The sequence below is a fragment of the Scomber japonicus genome, chromosome 21 (genome assembly GCF_027409825.1).
Source record: "Scomber japonicus isolate fScoJap1 chromosome 21, fScoJap1.pri, whole genome shotgun sequence".
NCBI lineage: Eukaryota > Metazoa > Chordata > Actinopteri > Scombriformes > Scombridae > Scomber > Scomber japonicus.
Window position 1 is genome coordinate 15236192 of NC_070598.1, and position 23256 is coordinate 15259447.

General features: G+C 40.6%; 2 protein-coding genes and 1 long non-coding RNA gene across 4 annotated transcripts; 2 read left to right on the forward strand and 1 right to left on the reverse strand.

Annotated features, from left to right (window-relative positions):
* Positions 1 to 3255: 3255 nt before the first annotated feature.
* On the reverse strand, positions 3256 to 7873 carry LOC128382634 (uncharacterized). The gene is made up of 3 exons (XR_008323779.1): positions 7807 to 7873; positions 3911 to 4056; positions 3256 to 3347 (listed from the first exon to the last, which is right to left on the reverse strand). It is a non-coding gene; the product is annotated as an uncharacterized LOC128382634 (long non-coding RNA).
* commd3 (COMM domain containing 3) lies at positions 6680 to 11461 on the forward strand. The gene is made up of 8 exons (XM_053342631.1): positions 6680 to 7033; positions 7912 to 8023; positions 9066 to 9129; positions 9231 to 9265; positions 10131 to 10191; positions 10297 to 10353; positions 10454 to 10507; positions 11232 to 11461. The coding sequence occupies exons 1-8, from the start codon at positions 6895 to 6897 to the stop codon at positions 11289 to 11291; spliced, it is 582 nt and encodes a 193-aa protein (XP_053198606.1). The 5' UTR covers positions 6680 to 6894; the 3' UTR covers positions 11292 to 11461.
* Positions 11462 to 11894: 433 nt separating this feature from the next.
* Positions 11895 to 21332, forward strand: bmi1a (bmi1 polycomb ring finger oncogene 1a). 2 transcript variants are annotated; one of them, XM_053342630.1, is made up of 10 exons: positions 11895 to 12102; positions 16558 to 16692; positions 16973 to 17069; positions 17643 to 17698; positions 18467 to 18514; positions 18600 to 18708; positions 19345 to 19384; positions 19611 to 19709; positions 19901 to 19981; positions 20800 to 21332. In XM_053342630.1, the coding sequence occupies exons 2-10, from the start codon at positions 16581 to 16583 to the stop codon at positions 21157 to 21159; spliced, it is 1002 nt and encodes a 333-aa protein (XP_053198605.1). In that variant the 5' UTR covers positions 11895 to 12102; positions 16558 to 16580; the 3' UTR covers positions 21160 to 21332. The 2 variants fall into 2 exon arrangements, with proteins under 2 accessions (XP_053198605.1, XP_053198604.1); XM_053342629.1 differs by lacking the exon at positions 11895 to 12102 and adding an exon at positions 12407 to 13006.
* Positions 21333 to 23256: the final 1924 nt, after the last annotated feature.

The window sequence follows — 23256 nt, forward strand, 5'->3', positions numbered from 1 at the left end:
TGATGGTGGTGATGGTGCTGGCTGTAGAGAGGGTGAATTAGAGCGGGCATGCCAAATTTCCATATATGTCCTGTCACAAGGGAGACACCCTCTCTTTACTTCGCATATAGCTTTCTTTTCCCCTTACACACACACACACACACACACACACACACACACACACACACACACACACACACACATACGCACACATCACCCCCCTTCTCTCTCTCTCCCTCCTTTCTTTGTTCCCCAGCGATGAAGAGAGAGAGAGAGAGAGAGCGAGAGCGAGAGAGAGAGAGAGAGAGAGAGAGAGAGAGAAACCACACCACTGCCACCCAGCGGCCACAGAGGCGCGCGTAACCGTGCACGCGTACTCTTTATTAGCCCCCAACCTCCATCAATTTCCATCAGCGTGTATCAAAAACGCACACGGCGCCTTCACGACATCGCCACATTTGACAAACTTATTCATGCACAGGGCCGGAGGGTGTCTGCACGCACGCCACACACCCGCGCACGCACGCTCCTACGTGCACACTCACGCACACGCGCCCCTGCTGAAGTGTCCTTGAGCAAGACACTGACCCCACGCTGACCTCTGGGGACGGGGAGCATGAATGAGTCCTCCTGAGATTATCACATTATCATCAGAAGAATGTATTTCTTTTCTCCGCCATATCTGAAGGATTATTCATCACACATGATTCAATAAAGAGGAGACTATAGGCTCTGAAGGACAATAATTTAATTAGCTCTATATATAACCTAATTAATGAGGTACTTAACGGGGAGACGTTAATTACAGATTCTATATGGCCCTGCTTATTTCTGCAGGGCATCCTCTCTTCTCAGCGCCTATAAACAGGATTAGGCAATCATATTTTTACACGTTTGATTTATCCACGATCATCTGCCGATTTAAATGACAGACAGCAATTCATTAATTCAGTCATTTGTTTGTTTGATCCCATAATTTGTGATTTATGCAGGCAGACTCATGTAAAAAAAGAAATGATGTGGGAGTAAGTTTAAAAAAAATAACATAATATGAGTAAAAATCCAACAATGACTGGTGTGTTTGCTGAGATAATAAATAATGCATAGGTTATAAGAGCAGCTCCCGGTGCATGCAGAGGGACAGAAATGAGGGAGAGTGTTTTCCAACAGGGGGCAGAGTCACTCTGCACAAAATCTCTCTCTCCATCACGTAGGCTACACGCTCACGCTTCAAGATCTGTTGTTTTTCCTCTGCAAGCAATTTTCACCTCCTACACAGCTGCCTTAAAAATTACCTTTAAATAGCCTTATACAAATCTGAGCCCAGCGTGTGTGCTGTTTGTTTTACAAATAAACTTTGGAGCCAGAACAGAGAAGTGTAGATTAGTGCCAGGGTTTTTCTCATTTATTCTAGTAAATGAAGCTGAAAGGTTGCTGGGAGCTCAGCGGTTAAAACGTGCTAAAACGGTTAAACACCCTTGATGTTTGACAAAGTGCAAAAGCGAGTTTTCTTTTTCTCCTCGGGGGTTTAAATTAGGTGCTCGTCTAAGGTTACTGTTTGGGATTAGTTTTGAAATAATAACCAAAAATGAAACAGTGAATTTAGTTGTTGTTGTTTTTTGCTCTGTGTGGCCTCATTGTTACATCGGGGTCCTGACCCCGGAGCTGGTTGCTTGGGAGTTCTGGTTTCATGCTTAATTAAGTTTTAATTAAAGCAAAATCGGCTGTTTGGAGCTTATAAATAGTATGAAACAGGACAGGGGAATGCATATGCTGCTACACATCTTCCACATTTTTTTATTTGAATTTTGAGGTTTTTATGCGATGAATGCAAACGTGCAGGGCAGAATTAATCAAGAGCAGGAAAACTGATTTTCCTTTTTAAAAATGTTTTAATAGTTAAATATTTGTCCAACAAAGCAAGTCTATAAAGTCACTATTGCCTCATTGATAATCAATTGGCAGCTTGACTTGTGTTTATGGCAGTAAAACATTTCTAGTTTAAAGTGTGTAGTTCAGTAAAACTCTCCACATAGGGACTCCTCTGTTACAGCAGCATTGAAGCAAACAGGATTTAGGTGACACATTTAGATTTATTTTGATTTTCACAACATCACAAATCTACAGCATGTTCCACACTGAGTTCATTTCACCAACTAACCCCTTTTTCTATCATCATTGCACACATAGGGTAGAGCTGATGCAATCACGTGGAGTTGTTGTGAGGCCACAGGCGTTTGGAAACTTTAAATTATGTTAAAACAATTTAAAAAATAACACATTTGCATCATCCACTTGACTATACTGAGAGTTATTAGAATGAATGAAATCAGTGCCTAATTGATTTAAAAAAAATCTTTCGGTGTGTTTTTATTGTTGCCATCATTTACACACAAAAAACTTGAACCACAGCCTTTAGCTCTGTGCAGTGATCAGTGATGCTCTATAACTGCTGTCTGCACACTGGACTCTGAAAATGTTGTGTAGTGTGTATGGCATGAGATTATGATTCAAGTTCAGGTAGGTCACTCCAGAGAGAGAGAGAGAGAGAGAGAGAGAGAGAGAGAGAGAGAGAGAGAGAGAGAGAGAGAGAGAGACCTAATTAGTGCAATGCAGCATCAATTATAGTCGGATCTGCTTTGCGAAGACTGATGCTTTGGTTTTGCTTTGGTTTTGAAGTCGTTGGTTTTACTGTAAGCTGTGAAAATAGAAAAAGAACGAAAAAGTATACCAGCACACTGACTTCTTGCATCCCAGTTCTTCCTTAAGTCAACATAGACATGGCAGCGTTTCAAACACTCATGCTCTACCTCTTTATTCCTTCCCCACACCTCCAAAAATATGTGAATATCTTGATGACTATGCGAAGAAGAAAAAAAAGAGAAACAAACCAGAGTCCACATGCAGAAACAGGCCGAGACTGATAACTTTGTGTTGCCCTCACTCTGTTCAGATACAACCTTTCCTTTGTAAATATTCATTTCTTGTTATCTCAGAAATAAAGACTCATCAACCACAAAAATCGACACATGTTGTGATAATACAATCTGTGAGTATCTTATAGTTTCGTCACCCTGCGTTGCAATCAGTGCAGGATACCTTCAGTTTACAGCACGTTTAAACCTGCGGGAATATTGTTGATTCAGCAGTAACAGATGTTGATACACCCCGCTGTGTCAAGATGGTTTTTGTTGCAACGTTGCTCTTTGTCATTGACAATGCACTCATTTTCCAAGGTCATATTACCACACAGCGTCTTCTTAAAGGGGATGTTTTCAGCTGGCCATCACCTACATACATGTGGGTATGTATGGACAGTGAGTGGAGGGGAGAGGATGATCGCTGGAGTATACTGACTTCAGTCCAAGCTGTGATGTCAAAATGAAGAAGATAAAAGATAAACACAGCATGAGATACACATCATAATTCCTTTATAGGGTTTGGGCAATAAAACCTTGTTCAGATACTTACACGGCATCAGACAGTAATACAGATATTTTTTTTCATTTCATTTAAAGATCAGCAGGATTTGCAGCTCAGATGTTAAAACTTAAGCATATTTGGCTTTTGCAAATGTCTTAATGTTTAAACGCGTATCCAAAAATGAGATTGTAAGGAACACATTGGTGCACCGATGCTCACTCTAAATGACACTGACATTTTACAGTTGACAGATTTCATATTTGACCTCAGGAGGTCACTGGACTATACAGACGATTATATTTGGTCATCTTTAAAACTTTATTGTTGCGCATAAGCCCGAAAATAATGTACTGAAAATATAAAAAAATCACCATTGTTCAACTTTTTGATTAGTCTCACAGCCCTTGTCTTGTTCAAAAGGCAAAATGTTATATTTTTACAACCCAAAAAAAGGCAGAATGAGTGTAAGTGATCCTGAATCAAAGTTACAGAGGCTGAAGTGTCTCACAGTGTCGTTTCGAAGCTCTCCAGAGACGATGAAGCTTAACTCAACTATTCCAGACAGACTCGACGTAAAGAAAAGAAGGAAACGTGTCTTCTCCTGTAACAGTAGCCAAGATGATAGAGTAGAGAATCAACAGTCTGATCTTCATTCTGTCAAGAGACAAAAAAAAAAGCTGTTAAACAGATAAGGTTCGTTGACGCTGCAGAAATAACACAGACAGCAAATGTAGGTGGTTGTAGTGCTTTTTATTACGTTTTGGGAAGGAATTAGATACGCATATTATGTGTAAATATAATAATGTGCTGAAGAGAATGCCAAAAAACGCTTCTATATGTGAATGGAAGACGTTCATTGATATGATTTGATTGAGCAGATTAGACTCAGAGAATCAGACAAAGGAAGAGAAAGAGACAAACAGAGAAAGAAACGTATCAAAGTCGCAGAAACGGGATGTGCACCGCGATGGGAGATATTTCTTGGAGGAAATACAGAACAGCAGGGAGAGAGTGAAGCCTAATCTATTTCACAACCCGACCTGGAGCCAAGATGGACTTTGGACAAAGCTCGGAGTCAGAGGTCACTGAGATAGCTGCAGCATGTGTGGCCACGGGTGCGCAATAACGCAATCCTCTTCATTTGTGCATAATAAACGACAAGCCGGCGATGATCTCACTAACAGGAAAATAAGCAACCTAAAATTGGTTGTGTAGCGTAGATAAAAGGTGTCAGTGACAGGAAACATTTGACAAACAGTAAGTAGGTTTTCCCTTTTTAGCGGTTAACCCGTTAACTGCTGCTGGTGCTTATGAAAAAACAACAACTGTGCAGCAAGCTTGTACAGTCAGACAGTCAGGGGTGTTAACTGCACTGAAGAGTTGCAGTGTGTAAATAAAAGTGCATGTAAATAATAATAAATACTATTCATGAGTGCTTCTGCTTCTCCGGATATTTTTTGTTGTTGTGGATGCACAAGTTGCACATGTTTTTTTTCTCTTTTTTCACAATCAGGGCAGAATTTAACATCAGTGAGAGGAGCAGTCTGCAGCACATTTGTAGCCTGCAATAAATGATGCAGTAGGGGGTTTCATGCAATAGCAATAGGGAATTTCCTTGTCATGAGGATCCTTTTCCAGGCTGAGTTGGACAATGATTGCAGATATTTCAGCCTGACATATCGGAAATTTAGAAAGCGACCCGGTCTGTTCAACAAACTTCTACCTCATGACTCCCTCAAGACTTAGGCAGGGAAGTCCCCTAGATAAAAAAAACAACGTCACACAAACTCGCTACAAGATATTACCAACAAGATGACTGAATTGAAGTATTACAGCCTTCAAATGATACAACTTTAGAAGTGTCACTGTAAATGGGCTGTTGCTGCTTTAATTTGACACAGTTCAAATATACAACAGCTTTACAAAATAGATGAAAAAAAGAAAAAAGTTGCACATCCTCTCACGTCTTATCTATCTTAGCAATCTTCATCTTATTGGTTTATCTTGATCTATATAGGCTACATAGATTTAACAGGGAGAATCAATAAGGTACGTTGATGGTTCTATTTCAGTGTACTTTGGTAACAGAGAATAATTGAAACATACAGGTAACGTTTCAACACCATGATTAATCCAGAAAAACTGTATAGAAAATGGTGCGTTCCTTTTAAATTGAGTTATATCATATATTGGATATATATCTTGATTTTTCCCCTTCTCATCCTAATATTTGGGTTTTGTTTTTTTTGGATCTTTGAACTAGTCATATTGTGTATTGACAATTGCAATGAAAGAAGATTTTATTTAGAAAAAAATCCTTTATATCATCTGTTTCTCCTAATATTCATCTTCTATGGGATCATATTTGACAGGATTGATCATTAATGGATGGTTGGGTATGTGATTTCAGCCCTTCAATGAATGGAAAAAGTGTCCTTTAGCCTCTGTGTAGCATGAACAGGTGTGACAAGCAGGCAACATCTTATAAATCAGAAGTATCAGAATCAGATTTATTGGTCAACTACAAGGAATTTGACTCAACAAACAGGAGTTCAAGTTCAGGAGAGATACACATGTGCAAATAAATAGGGGAAAAAACAAATACATAGATATAAAAAACAAATGGACATCAACTTGTCGACATACAGATAGACACTGTCTTGGTAAACTGTAACATGATGTGTGAGCAGTGCTGAAATAATGGCTCATGTAATATGTTACTTTACATGCAGTGTGTGATTATGAACTAATACTGAAAATGGTCAACTAGCCTAAATGAATAAATTAAAACATATATATTAAACTACTTTATGTTAAAGATGGGTCAACCTGCATATATCTACTACATCTCAGGCTATACCACACCTGAGCCTGAAAATCATTAGGTTAAAAATTTACCCAGTTTGGGTCAATAAAGCACCAAGACAATAATGGGTTAACTTGGGTTAACATTCAACAGATACACGTTATTAACAATCAATAACCAACAATGACATGTAGGTTTAAAACGATGCTAACAAGCTTTAGTAAAAGAATTAAATAACACTAAAATAAAACAAGCCCTTGTCTTGAGTGGCTTTCTGGGTAATAATGTTGGCGTTGGTGGGTAAAGCAGCCCACAGGAACTGCACTGGTGGACTAAAAAGCCTGTCAGGTGCATTCATATTCACTGTATTTGTAGCCTAAATGAAGCAGACCCCCCACCTAAAAAATCTTGCACCCAACAGTGACTCCTTTTTGGCTCCACCTGTCTTTCTCCTCCCTTTGATCCGATCGCTCTGAGACTATAGAGCAACAGACCAGCAGAGGAACTACATGCATATGACCAAATCTCTACAATATCCCTCCAATATCCTACTCGATGATCCGCAGTGATTTGCCAGCTCCTGTTGCAGCTCCGCGCTCCGGGCTCCTGCAGCTCCTCCCTCCGCTGCTCCACGCATCAGCTGATCCGTCACGTGGGCTTGAGTCGTGGGTCAACCCTTTTGCAAAATGGAGTTGTCCGAGTCTGTGCAGAGAGGGCTTCAGTCTCTAGCAGACCCGTCGGCCTTCGACCAGACCAGCTTCCCGGCGTTGATAGACGTGTCTTTCCAGAGTCTGCTCTCTTCTCACGGCGATCCGGCTGTCCTCGGTGAGCTGCAGCCTCCCCCTCCTCCGCCTTTTGTCTCCGCCGTTGCTTCCGGTTTCTCTCTCTCCTTGTGGATGTGTAAAAGAGCTCCCATCGGTGTTGTTGCGAATTGATAACGGAGCTGCTGCATGTTGCGGATTGCTCTGAAGCACAGTTGTGTTTATATATGAAGCGTTGTAATGAAGCGAGGTGGCTCTGCAGACAAACCGGAGCGATCTGCAGCCTCCTCTGCTGCCTGCTTTGCATTAGGCAGCAGCCACACAATCACACAGTCAATCGGGATGCCTTTTGTCATTTAAACTGAGTCTACTTAACATATAAGAGGTTGCTATGTTAGACTATTTCAATCAGCATTAGTCCAAACTGATATGAATACACATTGGCTATGTATCCTGTTTACCAGATGTTTGGAGCCATCGCCGCGCTGTGTGCCATTCATTTTAATCGGCTTTGAGCTTAAATGAAGCAATAAATATGAATTCAGCAAAATGACAAACCTCTACTATTTACTGCTCATACTCTCTGTAATAGCTGCTTCAGATATCTCCCCATTTCTACCATGTGTTATCCAACGTCTGCAGCATTCCAGCTCCTTCTAATGGCAGAATTATTTAGAAAGCGAAATGTTCACTGTCCAAACAACACAAAGGACCCCCCCGGCTGATGCAGCTGAGGGGCCCATTCACATGCAAATCATCATTGATTTCTATTCTGAAAACGTCAATCTGTGTGAGAGAGTATAGATCGACGAAATGTGCATCATTTATATAGCCTACCAATCAAACGCGTCTGTTGCTGCTAATAAGAATGAAGTTATAGAGGTTGTAAGTGCAGCTATGTTGGTATCCTTCTTCTCACCCGTGTCTGTCCTCTGGTTGCAGATCAACCCGAACTGAAGCAGATTGACCAGATCCTGGTGAAACAGAGCCACACAGCAACGGTCACCTTCATACTGGAGGCAGTCAAGCAAAACGCAGACAAGTCAACTGTAAGGTGAGCGACCTCAGACAGAACAGAAGAGAGGGCTTCCTGTATCATGCATGCGTTTGTAAGCCCTACTCATGCTTGTGGTGAACTTCTAAAAACAGCCTCATTAGTTGTCAGCACATAGCTATAAAAAAACGGTTCTCATATCACACAGTGTGACAGGAAATATTTAGCTCCGAATAATGCAGTGTGAATAATACACGTTGAGACAGTGGCCCTATCTCCCAATAGATCATGAACCCTCTTCAAGATTCAGATCAACAAATTAAATTAATATTATGCAAAATATCTGATTTCTACAACAAACGCTATACATAGACATTGTGCACCGTTTGTATTGAATGCAACAAAACACTGATTCATAAGAGGTGTTTCATTAGATAGAAATGTATGATCTGATTGTGTCCCAGATCAGTTCCTGTATGTGCACTATATAGCAGGAATACACAAAGATGATGTGAGTTGCAGTAAATGACCACATTTGAGCAACTTTTGGAATTTCCAGTGCAGCTTCTCTCCAAGTTGACAACAGTGGGCTGAATGGATATATCTAATTTAGTTTTTCCACAATAGTCCATCTATGTTGCCTTTTTAAAACGCTGTTTTTTTGTCAGTAACATAGGGAGGTAAAATCAGAAGTTGGTGTATTATTCTCACAATTAATCATCAGTTAGATGTTCAGGATAGACCAACTCTTAAAGCTCTGTAGGTTGTGTGTCTGTGTGTGTGTGTGTGTGTGTGTGTGTGTGTGTGTGTTAGTGATCAAATCTGCTAAAAAATAATTATAACTTTGTGGAAAGCATTCATTCTAATTTTTATATTCCATTAAAACTCACTTTTATAGATTGTCCTGCATTTCATATTCTGAAATTGGACATTTTTGGCTGTGATAGTAAACTCTATTTTCACTTAGACAATGCATGGCAACATTCAGCCTTCATTTGACTTATTGTATGAAGGCTGAAGTGAACAGATAGTTTTAGGTAGAGTTTTTCTGTGTATGTGTGTGTGATCAGCTGTGTATCAAAGTGTTGTTTTGTTCCCACAGCTCCTGCCTTGAAGAGCTCACATTCAGTGCAGAGAGAATAGAAATATTCTATGGCACATATCAGGTGATAGTTCAAATCATGTTGCTTTAATTAAAATGTATATATTTGAGTTAGTCTTGTAGCTGTGGCTGAACTGTTCAAACATATGTTTTTTAATTTTACAGAAACATAAAAAAGAACTAGAGCATTTGTTAACAAGGTAAGCCTGGATTTATTTTGTGTTTGAAATGTGTTGGTTTATAGAGGTGATGGTGTCATTCTTGAGTTAAAAAAGACCATAAATGTCCCAAAAATGTGTGACTCTGGAACATTATTGAGATTTCCTCAGTTTTACATTGCAGAATTATTAACAGAGCGATTTTTCTCATTAATGCTTCATTGATGATTATCAACTGGAGGTCAAAGTTTGTCCAATTTTTATTCGACTCTGCATAGCTGATAATCTCATCACGTGGGGTGGGGGAAACGACGCACTTCTCAACAAGTCAATAAATATATGAGATCAACTAGTCTGGACACAATCTTCACCAATCGAATTTTTTTTTAAATCGGGGGAAGAGCACGCAGAGAGTCTGCAGCCTGCATGACAGGAGGAAAAGGAGCGTGATTAATTGCAATGAAAACGCTGCGTTATGACGCACCGTGAACAAACGCTCATTGTAAAAGTAACACATTGTCTGCAAACTGAATTAAAACAGACACATTTTGTCGAGTAAAACAGAGGCAGAGGAATCACATACACACACTACGTTACGCACAACTTTTGTAACAAGTGGAAAAATCATGAGAAATAGAGTGAGCACTAAAAAGTTTTGGCATCGGTTGAAATGCTCCCATGAGACACAGTTACACTTTGATGAGGAGCATATACATATAGCCTATACATAGACTATACACCTCAGAGGTTTCTTCATCACTTTGACCTCCGGATGTCCACAGAGTACATCGTGCTTATAGAGTAAAGTAAATGAATGAAAGGAAAGAAGGTGGATTTTTTCCCCCTTCAGCTTCTTTTCTCAGCTGCTACAGCGTGATTACAGATGCGTCTCTTGTGTCTCTTGCAGCATAGGAAGACAGCCACCTCGGGTTAACGACGTGTCGTGGCGCCTGCAATACCACATGAAGGTACATCATGAGAGACGTTTGCAGGCTCAGTTTGTCTTATTAGTTTTGTTGTTGTTGTTTCATAGTTTCTCATAGTCACACACAAACTTGTTTTCCCCCTAACAGAATGGACAGCTCGATAAGGTCAACGAGCCTTTCTACTTGATTTCATTGAACACTGAGGTAAAACGCAGTTGGGCTTTTTTAATACCTTGATGTTTCTTGGGTCTTCATCATGTCTCTGTGGTAAAAAAACAATGTTCCTGTTTGCTCCTCTTGTTAGACTAAAGGAACCCCTGAAGATATCAACTTCGCCTGCACAGTGGAGCAATTACAGGTAGAGAATTGTTCTTGTTAGTCCGGCTTCAAATGACTTTTCATCTGTTATTCTTATTTTATTCTAGAGTCGGTATATTGCAGCTGCATCATGACCAAACCACAGGGCACCACATTTAGTCTCCTTATCACTTAACAATAAAATGAAAAGAGTGCGACTCACTGAGCTGATAGTGTTAAACTAGTGTTGTTTGTCAGTTTGGGCAACTTCCTCATATATGCCATGTATTAAATTTGTATCGTGAGCTGTGCATTCATAATAAAATAAAGAGCTTTTCGGGATTTTCTGCGCATGGCTTTTCATCACCAGGACAACCCATCTCTTTGGATTCACACACATCCTCAAATATGAAATAAGTAAGATCGTATAGTGATGATGTGGCCTCTTAGGAAGTGAAAGGTTGTAGTATAATGTATCAGTTCACCCTGTTATCCTTCCCCTTTTTAACGTTGCAAGCATGTGAGGGATGACCTGTTTTTAAATAATGTGGGCTGCAAAATATATAGTGAATTAAACTCGGATGTAGTCCTCAATTGTAATCCACAGTCAAGTCAGACTCCATCAAAAATTCTGAGGCATGACAATGATCTCAGATTCTTATTTATAATAAGCTCACGCAATTTCTAAGGGTTTTTAAAAGTTGATATTTTAGGTTACCTCCACCGAAGAGGTTGCTGCGTTTTTATTCGTATACTGAAAATGGTCAATTGTTGCCTGTTTGCAGGATTTGGTGGGAAAGCTGAAAGACGCTGCCAAGAGTGTGGAGAAAGCCAGTCAGATGTGATGCTGGTGACCAGTTTGCTTCACCACAAAGGAAACTTCACTTCACCGGGTTTCCAGCGCCATTGTTCATCTCTTTATTGCTTCTTTTGTACCTGAGATTGACTCATGATGTATATGAGACAGTAATCATTCCAATGTGTGTGTTAATTAAAACAGAAAAAATAAAAAAAACTCTTTGTTTTTGTTTTTTAAATAATTCAACAGAAGCCGATATGATGTCACCAGGAAAAGTATTTTTTAATAAACATTGCGAATGCGGAACCAGAGAGTGAAGTGGTAGGCATGTGTTTTGTCAACACTTAGCAGCCTGAATGGGATTTTTGCCATAGTTGCATGACAGCAGTGTATTTTGTTTCCTGCAGCATTTGTTGCAACAAGAAGCTCAAGCTCCAGCTGCCCGGGTTGATGGGGAGCTATTTATAAAAGGCTCCTAATAAGAGATCAGTGACTTTGTTGACTAAAATTGCTCTGTAAGAATTTTATGGAGCCCTCTTAAGCTTTCTGCATCCACCTCACTGAAAAGTTCAAAGCAACAAGACGGCTCAGATTCCACAAACATCCGCGATGCCTCGATCCTCTGCGGCGCTGGCTGAAGGATAAAGACTCCAATTCATCAAGTGGAAGTTGCAACGCATTTTTTTTTTTTTTTTTGCAGATGTCAGGACAGCCTGTGACAAAGGTTTGACGCCAAAGCCATTTGTCACATGGACGTATTTTCAACCGAGTGCGTTGTTCTTTAAAAAGCGACGATCAACAAAGATTAATAAAGGCAGCTGCCCCGAACTCCAATAGACTCCACGTTGCGGCCAATAGTAAGTGGTTTGGGGCATTTTTTGGACGGTCAAATTGACGTGAACGTGTGTGAGTGCTTGTGCTGCAGTTATTTTTAACATCAGAGAGAGACGAGGGCACACCATCAGTATAGCCTACTTTCTACACTCTCCTAATCACCGTGCCATTTGAATGATACATGAGAGTGCATAGGTGGTGTCTTTTCCTGGTGAAAAAGTGTGAGCTATCAAACGGTATGAATATGCATTATGGATTATTTCAAATCATGCGTCATACATTTGAAAGAGCAGAATACACCGACAGTAATTTTTTTAGGCGCCCTTAAGCAGCTGCCTGCTGTTATTTCAGCTCAAGTTGCGCAAACTCTCCAATGTTTTGTATCATTTCGCGCTTACAATGTTATTCTAATGTTGGCTACATGTGTGTGTTTTCAGCGTTATTTAACATCATGCGTAGAAGATTAGGAGAACCAGCGTACACCGACAGTAATTATAGGCACCCTTAAGCAAGTAGACCACGTGACCAAAGCGGGGCGGTCGAACTAAGCCATTTTGGGGACGGTGTCAGTTTCCACGGAGCACACACACACACTGCTGCATTTTACTGGGGGGTGAAGCGGATATTTTGGAGGCAAAGTTCTCGGTGCCGAAGTGAGAACCTTCCCGAGCCGAAGCCGGAGGACCGGGTTCTTTTGACGCCGTGGATAGGATACGTAAAGAGCGTACAAGCGAGGAGAAAACAGGAGGAGTTTTTATTCGCACATCTGAAATGCGCTCCGGTCCGCCGTGCGCTCTCAGCCACTGACAGCGTCTGCAGCCTGCTTCAAGATGGCGGCTCGGCTCCTATTCATTTTCTGCTGATCTGCCTCCCAACTTTCATTGTCTATTCGCCTCAAGACCCACCGATTCCCAGCCGAGCGTTCAGGTATGTCTTCTTCGATATCGTCTCTAACTAACAGCGGGAGAAGGTGAGGTTTCGGCATGGTGCTTTTGTGTTTTTCTGCGTACCGATCCAGTGGTGGATGTGGAGCTCTCAACGGTGGCTGCAGCGATCACCGACGTGGAGCTCCGTGTGTGTGTGTCTGCGCACCACTTTTTGGGGGGTAAAAGATGTTCCTCGCTCGGTTACAAATGCGAGTTGGGGTTCACGCTCAGCCGGTATGGCACGATCCAGTGTTGAGTTATGTGTCCGTATAAATTGATCGCGGCTGATGTTTGCATTGCGTCGTTTGGATTTGTGTGAAGTGGCAGATATCAAGCGAACCAGGCTGGATTGGCTGAGATGTTAACAGCAGCAAGTGCTCCAAACTGTCTTTCTGCGCCCATATTTCCACACAGCGTGTTCATTTTATAGAGTTAGGATGCTTAAGGTGTTATGAACTGGGTGTTATGTTGCTTTTGGGCGTATGTGATCAAATGTTGGATTTATTAACTTAACTTGGATGGCTCCCATAAACGTGCCAAGGAGGCAAACCGTTTCAATTGTGCATAAATGTTTCATGACGGCTGCTTGGTAAACACTGGATCATCGTTTAACATGCACAGTGGCTGTTCGTGTCTCAGTATGTGATTATCATGATTAAAGATGATGTTTGGATTTGTGGCAATTAAAAAAAAAAAGAAGGGCTTACACATCGGCCAGCTCACAAAAGGCTGGTCGTCTCATCAAGCAGACACAAGCAACGGCAATTTCTCTAGAAATAATACGGGCTGCAGCCAGCATAGACGGGTTGTTTGTTGACATTAAAGCACAATATGGATTTCCATATTTTCACCTCCATGTGACTCAATGCTCCATGAATGTGTACCTCTGAATGTGTTGATACAGGACGGACTGACGTGAGCTTGGACTCTCTCCTCTGTCCTCTTTTGGGGTGGAAAAGAATTTCTCATTTTTCCTTATGAATGCTAGTAGAGACCCTGTGTGGGCTTAATGGGTTAAATTGAATGTATTTTTCTCCCATTCGGGGTTTGCAGCCTCACACCTTTTTATGAAGGGATGTGATCATGTAACATAAACAGTTAGTACAAGCAGTTCAATAAAAGTGATTTCTGCTTGCATTGTCTTTAATAAGTCTGAATCACGTGGTCAGTTATGAATCCCCTTCTTGTTTAATTCCTAAATTTCTAAAAACGACAGACAGCGGTTAATATGACGTCCTTTGTTTTTTTTTTCCTATCGCCGATTTTAACAGGGTTATTTCCAGCTGCTGTTGATTTACGTGCGAGTGGAACCTTTATTAGAGGAACTGGTCTCGTTTTGGGAATAAATTAGATTAGAACAGAAGAAATCTCCCTGTTAGTTGTTGCACCCATGGCAAAATTAAAGATCAGTAGGCTATAGCTTGTAGTGGTTGTGGATTAACTATTGATATGTAATTAAACCTGGCTGTCAATTTTTAAAAAGGCAGATATGTGGTGTATCAGCTGCATTTTCTATGTACAGTCAATGTCTTTGTATTAGTGACTGTATCCATACTGGAAGTGTTGACTGGACTATATATTTCCAGCTGCTTGTATCATTGCTGGTTTAGTGCTGCAGCCATGTGATTGTATTCGTTCCTGTGCTACTAATGAACTTTTGGGCTTTCTGGAGTGATTGACTTGATGTCTTCTAAAGTGAGTCTGTAGCTCCCACAGGACTGAGACAGAGCAGTTGTCCAAACACAAATCATCGATGAATGGCTCAACAGGCTCTCCTGCGTGATATTATCCATCATGATCCAAGTGTGTGATGATGCATCCTTTTGATCGCAGTCTCTGTCCAAACTTGCCCCGCAGTGGTGTGTTCACAGACGGCCATGGACCGGCCCGGCGGTCGGGGTCGGGCTCGGGCTTAGTGCCGTGTGTGACTCCATGAAGTGACAGTTTGGGTTGAAGACTGGACTGAAGAAGGGTCACCTCTTGTCCAGTCTGCTGTTATTACAGTAGGGTGTTATACAGACAGGAAAGGGCACCTAGATAGTCACAGGAGACTTTAATAGCCAATATTCACTATTTTTGGATTATTGTTTTTCAAACCTTCCAAGATATAGTTTAATAGAAGTGCTAGTTTAATGAGTGGAAGTAGAAAAACAACGCTATTTTGGCATCGGGAGACTTATTTCAAAGCTTTTTCACTTCGCCAGAACCGACTTTATGGGATGAAACAGCCACTGACATCAAGTGTAGACGTTTAATAAAGAGTGCTGTATGTGATTTGAGTTGATAATGGCGCAGAATAATAAGTGTGCTCCAGTTTGCGCTCCAACTTCAGCGCAGTCGTTGCTTGCTGGCCATGTTGTGCTGCACACTGCTGGTTATCGCGCACACACCATGAAAAACAGCAACCACAATAAAGATGAGAGTATTGTCAGAGTTCGGCTCGTACTCTCCTCCCCGAGATCCCTAAACATTTGGCAAGCTAGTGTAAACCAGTGGGATAGTGGCTTTATTTCCCCCCTTTCGAAGGAAACCCCACAGCCCGTTGAACCGATACGGGTTTTTTTTTTTTTTCCTCCACAAAATGGCAGCCGTGCTGTCGGCAGCCTGGCAGTCCAGCGGCTGTGTGCGCGGAGGGACGCGGAGGCTCCGGTCCCTAGCTCCTTATTCCCGCCCTGCACACCGGCAGCTCGCCGTGCTGTTGTTGTTTTTGGTGAGACATCCTGCCTCGTTCTGGTCACTGGCGACCAGCCATGTGGGTTAAAAAGCAAAAGGAGTTGCCATAGAAACGCTCAGGTTTCCCCACAGCCTATGTGGCACACCTGACGCAGTGAATGGGTGTCTGCTATCATCCCCCTTTCACCCACAATCACCCCGGGGCGCCAGTCTCACTGCTTCATATTATTTTTCCACCCATGATTTCAAACTTCGGCTTAATTCCTGCTTTAAAAATGAAGCTGTTGCTGTGGTGAAAGTGAGACATTGAGATGCACAATTCATGAAGTCTGTCTCAGATTTTAATTTGATCAGCGTCACTCACAGAATAGTCTTTTTTGTTGCCGTATTATTATTTTAAATCATAACTTTAAAACTAAATTCAATGGTGGACTCACTAGAGGTGCCTCATTTAACAGCGGACTGTCCGATCTTTACCATTTAGCGGAATGCGTCCAGATCATGAGTTATAAACCCAACATGTTCTGTGTCTGAGCACAGACATTTTTTGATCGGAGCTCTTGTCTGTCTGCTTGTTGCATCCGCTGTGTTCTCTGATGTCTGTTTAACACTGTAGATTTAAAGGAGCGCATCGATCTCTCACTTGGTAGATTTATGATTATTCAGTGCGCCTCGGTCAGGTGACTCTGCGGTGTTGTTGCCTTCCCCTTTGGTTATTATTCAATTAGCATAAAAGATGGTGTTGCTTTAACACAGTCAAACAAACAGGGGCTTTCTCCAAATGGTCTGACCTGCGCTGCTGTAAAAGAAACGTTGCAGCCCTGGCACGCACGCACGATGTATTGTTTTGACTTGATGTGTTTTTTCCCCCCCACGCAGGATTGTTGTTCCTTTTGCTCATCATGCATCGGACGACCAGGATAAAGATCACTGAGCTCAACCCTCACCTAATGTGCGTCCTGTGCGGAGGATATTTCATAGACGCAACCACCATCATCGAATGTCTTCACTCATGTAAGCAACGTGACAAAACTCTTCCACATATATTATAAAAAAAAAAAAAAAAAAAGCTGCCAAAAAAAGTTCCTGCCTCCAGTGTTTTTTCTCACCTGTCTCCCTGCACAATCACTTTAATGTAAACCTTTCATTGCTGTATACTGTTGATGCTGTCTAGGAAATTTCTCCTTAGCAACTTGAGCCAGTTTTAGCATCACTGCTTGAGATTCAGGATATCCTCTGTGATGCATCTCATATTGACAGTTTACTTGTTTGTCTTGTTATTGCATATTTGCAGTCTGCAAAATGTGCATTGTGCGCTACCTGGAAACCAGTAAATACTGTCCCATCTGTGATGTACAAGTGCATAAAACCAAGCCTCTGCTCAACATTAGGTGAGATTTCTATTTTTTCTCTCATATGCATTACAAAATCCTAAAGCTCGTCCTTTGTCCTTTTTCATAATTCTCGTATTTATAAATTTAATTCTAAGGCAAAATAAATCTTCTCTTGTGGTATTTTGGCTAGAATAATTTAGCAGAGGAAACTGTCTTCTGCTGGACTGACACCTCATGTTGCATCAAATAGACTCAACTTAGTATTTTCTTATATATTCTTCCCAAAAATGTAAATGTAGACATGCACTGATGATGTTTAGTAATCAACAGTTCAGGAAAATGTTTGTTCTTTTCTTGTAAATATTTGTGAAGTATTCAGCATATAGGCAGAGCATTCATACTGATGTTTGACACAGAGTATTCCAGAGTCAGCTATACGGTTGTGTGTTAAGCTTAGTGATGTATGCACTGTATGCAATCAGTGAGTAAGGAAAGTCCAGCACTTACATCCAAGAAAACATGCAGTCATATCATCTGTTAGTCCTCCAGGCAAAGCTTCTGCTAGTTATATGATTGAAATAATTTCCATTCTCTCTGTGACCTGACTGAAGTTTCTCTTCCGTTTTGTAGGTCTGACAAAACTCTACAGGACATTGTGTATAAGCTGGTTCCTGGCCTCTTCAAAAGTAAGAAAATGACGGCTGCCTTTGTGTTTCACACGTGTGTTGCTTTCAGTCTGACTCTGCAGTTGCACTTTTTTTTTTTTTGATGCCTCCTTTTGGTTTGGTTTCATCTGTGCTTATCACACAGTATGAGACCACTGCACCCCTTGCATTATTACCACCTCTGTAAATGAAAAGAGGAAAAATTGAACTCCCAAATACTAAAAAAATGTCTAAAAATACATGAGATTATGTGAGGAGCTCAACTGGAGAACACATGATGTTTGCTTGTTTTGTTTTTTTTTAAATGTTGTAAATGCAGAGCTGTGGTTGCTGAGCAGAGATGATATCTGCTGTTATTGTCCTCAAATCTGCTTGTCTGTGTCACATTATATAGCGCACTGCTTTAGTTTTGTGATACTGTTTAAACGATTGATACGTCTGCTCACTTTGGATCAGGCTAAACACCAGTTGTTTCATTTCCAAGTCTTATATTATGCATTGAACGCATCAAATATTACAATGAATTCATGTTTTTTTACTATAATGAAACAACACTGATATAACCCAGTGTGTTTTGAATTCAATGGTTTAATTTAGCAAATTGTGAGAACACTATTCTGAGGTCTCCTTGTATAAAATTGAGCTATGTTCAGTTTTCCTGCAGCAGATCAGCACTGTATGTTAAATAAATGTGTGCACGTTCAGTATTTTCAGCTCTAAAATGACATTTTCCTTTAAATAGTGCAAGTGAACAGACATGTAACAGCTTTCCTTCCTCTCTGTCCTCAGATGAAATGAAAAGGAGGAGAGACTTTTATGCCGAGCACCCTGTAGATGGTGAGTTAGAACATGTTCATTGAGTGTTTAATTTGCTTTTTAAAAAAAAGTTCTACATACTAATCTGCATGTCTTTTTCTCACAGCTTCAAATGGATCCAATGAAGATCGCGGCGAGGTGGCAGACGAGGACAAGAGAATTATTACAGATGATGAGATCATCAGCCTTTCTATTGAGTTTTTTGATCAGAGCAGGTGGGTTAGTAGCACTACAGGTTATATCCAGTGATTGGTTGCTCGGTTATATTGTTTTCCAATTTTTATGAATGAAAACTGAACATTTAATTCCTTGATAGGGTGAATGTGCTTAAAAACATTATTACTGGATTAAATGTTCCATCAGATTTAGTTGATGCTGTATTGAAATGGATCAGATCCAGCACTCATGATGGCCAAACACCGCCTCCTTCTATACTTTCATGTGGTTTCATTTTTTTGTATATCATATATTTCCTCTGCTGGTTCAGCCTCCCCATCACATTATTTTATTACATTTTACTGACACAGTGTACCAATTTGTTTCAGACTCTGACAACTGTCTCGGCTTTGTTGCTATAAAAGCATTTTAAGGGCTGCCGACATGAGTAATGAGCCAGTTTGCAACATCTGCAGGGGGGGGGGGGGGGGGGGGAGAGGAAAGCAGAGAAATGTGCTTCTCATTCCAGCAACTGACTCTTTAAATCAGCTTATAGCCACAGAATCCAATCTTTTTTTTTTGTTTTAGCTTTTTTTTAAAAGATTTTGTGGATTTGTTACTGCATTTAAAAAAAAACAGGTCAGTATCAGAGTTGTAAAGTTGCTCATATGTTTCTCTTTTTTTCTTGTGTGCAGACTGGGAGGCGTAGCAGAGGAGAAGCAGCCTAAAGATCAGGTATGAAAAGACCCTCTCATACTTCTTTTAGACCAGATAAGGAAGACCGCTTCTGATATGACACCGTTGATACAGAGATTGTTCATTTTCTTGAGCTCGTCACCCACCCCCCCCCCCCCCCCCCCCTGCTTTTTAAGGTGGACTCTGCAACAGCTTTTATGCTTAAACTCACTGTATATAAATATTCTAATCATGCTTAGTGACATCATTTTGAATTTATGTGCAGGTGGCAAACAAAAGGTACCTTCAGTGTCCAGCAGCCATGACAGTCATGCATCTGCGGAAGTTCCTGCGCAGCAAAATGGACATCCCAAACACCTACCAGGTCTGTTTGTCAAAAATGAACAGAAATATTCAAACTGGACATTTTAAATAGTAAAATATAAATCTGTCAAAGAGAATTGTGATATGATGATTTTTAGTTTTAATAAATAGCTGAAATGCTGATGTATTTTCTGTCTGCATTGTGCTATTAACAATTAAAATTGACTGATTTTTTTATTTTTCCCTCTCTAGGTTGAGGTCATGTATGAAGACGAACCTCTGAAAGATTACTACACATTAATGGATATTGCATATATCTACACTTGGAGAAGGGTGAGACAACTTTTAATACTGATTTTTAGATGGTGTATCCAAACTGATGCTGCAAAATGTCCAACATGGTCCATTTATTACAATCAATTAACGAATGGATCATTGTAGCTAGGATACATTTTAACATCTTGCCAGTTATAGTCCAAAATAACACAATGGTCACTCTGTTTTTCTGACACAAATTGACAAAAAAAGATATGTTCTTGAATATTATTTAGTATTTGTTCATCATATATTCTATTAGATTGTATCTGCACCAGTTATAGCAGTTTTACACTGCACAGGATAAACTGCAGGTTTCCATCTCTGTCATATCTACAAAGTTATATATACAACTAATATATATACTGTACATAAAACAGCAACAAGAAGCTGATGGGGAAGGAAGGCATCTAGCTCACAGATCTTGGATCATAATAAGTAATTTGGCATGTAAGCCTATAAGATTACTACATTGTGAAGATGTGTTGTAATTCTTGTATTTTCTAATAAGGGGAGAATATGATGTGAGCTGTTTTTAAAAGCATTTGCTTACATAATTTAATGTAGTGTCATTCATGCAGGTGTTGAAACTGTTTCCAAAATCGACCAACAATTTGAGTCAAAGCCATTATCATTGGACACATGCAGTTGGTTTTCAGGCTTAAAATAAAAATAAAGATGGTCTAGTCTGGTCGTTCTATTATAGGCTGTAATATTTAATAATAGTCCTATTTCATATTTATTTCTGTTCCTATTCACTGTAAATGTTAATAGACACATAGAAAGTGGATTACATTTGCCTGTGATTACATGTGACTGATGATGGTTGTCCACAGAACGGCCCGCTGCCTCTGAAGTACCGGGTCCGACCCAGCTGTAAGAAGATGAAGGTGAGCCACGCGCAGCAGGAGGGCCAGAACAGCGCAAGCAGATCCGGTCCTGAGAGCGACTCAGCCAGCGACAAAGCCGGCAGTCCCACGGGGGCCCCGTCCACGTCCTCGTCTCTCCCGAGCCCGGGCACACCGGCTCAATCCCCTCACCCTCAGCTCCCACCACATGGCCCCAACAACAACGTGAACGGGACCCCGGCAGTCGCTGCTCCACCTACCCCTGGTCGAGCTTTCACCCAGTTCAGCAGCGGTGGCGGGAAACCCCGGAAAGTGTCTTTGAACGGCTCCTCGACCTCTTCGGGGTGACTCGGGATGACTCGGTGGCCCCAGATCGGACCGGACCGGACCAGCCAACGCCAGACATCCGCTCAGCTAATACTGTCTTCATGCCAACCTAGTTCCATTGTGTAGACCTCTCTCTCTCTCTCTCTCTCTCTCTCTCTCTCTCTCTCTCTCTCTCTCTCTCTCTCTCTCTCTCTCTCTCTCTCTCTCTCTCCTCTCTCTCTCCTCTCTCTCTCTCGTCTCTTCTCTCTCTCTCTCTCTCTCTCTCTCCTCTCTCTCCTCTCTCTCTCTCCTCTCTCTCTCTCTCTCTCCTCTCTCTCTCTCTCTCTCTCTCTCCCTCCCTCTCTCTCTCTCTCTCTCTCCATTTGTTGTTATAAAATATTATGGTATCATATGTAAGTTTAAACGTAGTGGAATCAGAGACATCTCAAAATAAAAGAGCGAGGAAGTCGGGTGCTGTGGGAATTTTATTATAATGTTGGAAGGAAAAAAAAAAAAAAAGAAAGTTGGGAAGGAGAAGGACAAGCAATTATTCCCCCTCTTTAAAGCTACATCTTTATTTTACAGAAGTGACTGAAGATAGTCTTTTATATATCTATATTTTTCTTCAAATCAAACGTGTTCATCATGATTGTTTCATGTGTGTTTTTTTTTTGGGGGGGGGGATATTTTGCAGCCATCCGTTTTTAAACATGCATGCTCATGATAACACTTTCATTTAGTGGAAGAGGATTCTGCGTGTTTGCCCCACACAAGTCTCACTTTGGAAGTGTTTCAGGCATCGCTCCTGATCAATAAAAGGAAAGGAAAGCATAATAGTGCTTTTTTTTTTGGGGGTGGGGGGGGGTAAGTTTGTAATAGCGCTGTTGGCCTTCACGGGAAAATGCCTATAATATGGAGGAAGATCCACTTTTCTTCGCCTTTTTACTGGAAAAAAACAAACAAACAAACTTTCTTGTAGCTGCAGTGGAAGTCGACCCTCCCACGTCTTTAACACCTATCCGCAATTTTAGTGAATCCACCTGTAAATAGAGACAAAATGCATATTTAATCAGCGATGATGTTATTCTCTTTATTCCCGTTTGTTCTGAGGGAATGTCCTTGAGCTCCTGTTCAGCACCATTTCATGCTCAACGACAGATGTTTTTGATGTCTCCCGTGTTTTTTTCCGTATTTGTATCGCTCGATTGTATGAACAACTTATTGTATTGTTACTGTTGCACAGTATAAAACATCTAAATAAAAACATTTTACACTTAATGGGAGCAGTTTTTTTTCTCTTTGTGGCGGAGGAGGATCGGAGAGTCTGGTGTTTTGCATGAAGTGAATAATCAGATGTAGCTGAATGGAAATGAGCAGACGGCGCAGAGAGCCAGATGTCAGTGTGAATCAGCTGTGATGAAGATAACTCAGTTAAGAAGGCCAGCTGTGAAGAGGCAGGACGGAGATTTGACCCGTGATCACATCATGTTTCTGAATGCATACCAGTTAACATACAAACCTTTTTGATTTCTCCTTTGTACTAATGATTTATCACAGGAGTAATTATATTTTACCGTGTTGAAATGCACTGTATCGCATATAAAATAGCTACATGCTAAAGGTGTTTCATTTGAAGCAACAACACATGTAGGCTATTTTAATCTCATAAATAAATATCAGTGTTATTTTTATTCTCCACTAATACTGGCTGTTGGTCTGTGAAACTATATTTTGACGCCTTTTATGATTATTTTGGATGTTGAGTAGTAAAAAAAAAAAAAATTGTTTAGCAAGTAAAATTTTCATTATAAACGTTTCATTTAAAAAAAAATCTATATTTATTTTTTTTAATGAAAATTTAATAATTTAAATTTAAAAAATAAAAAAATGCACACAGTTGTAATATTTAGACCTCTTGGCGATTTTTTGTTTTTAAATTTAGCTCACCAATAAAACCAGATTGAGCTGAATGAGTAAATGTTTGCACTCAGATCTTTGAATATATTGCTGCAGTGAACAGCTGAGAAAAAACTGATCAGGACTTATTTTTTTATTTTACAGCAGAGTTTTATAGGCGCAGCATCTTTACCTTTATTACAACACAGAAACATCAAGTAGGAAAAGGGAAATATTGCTCAT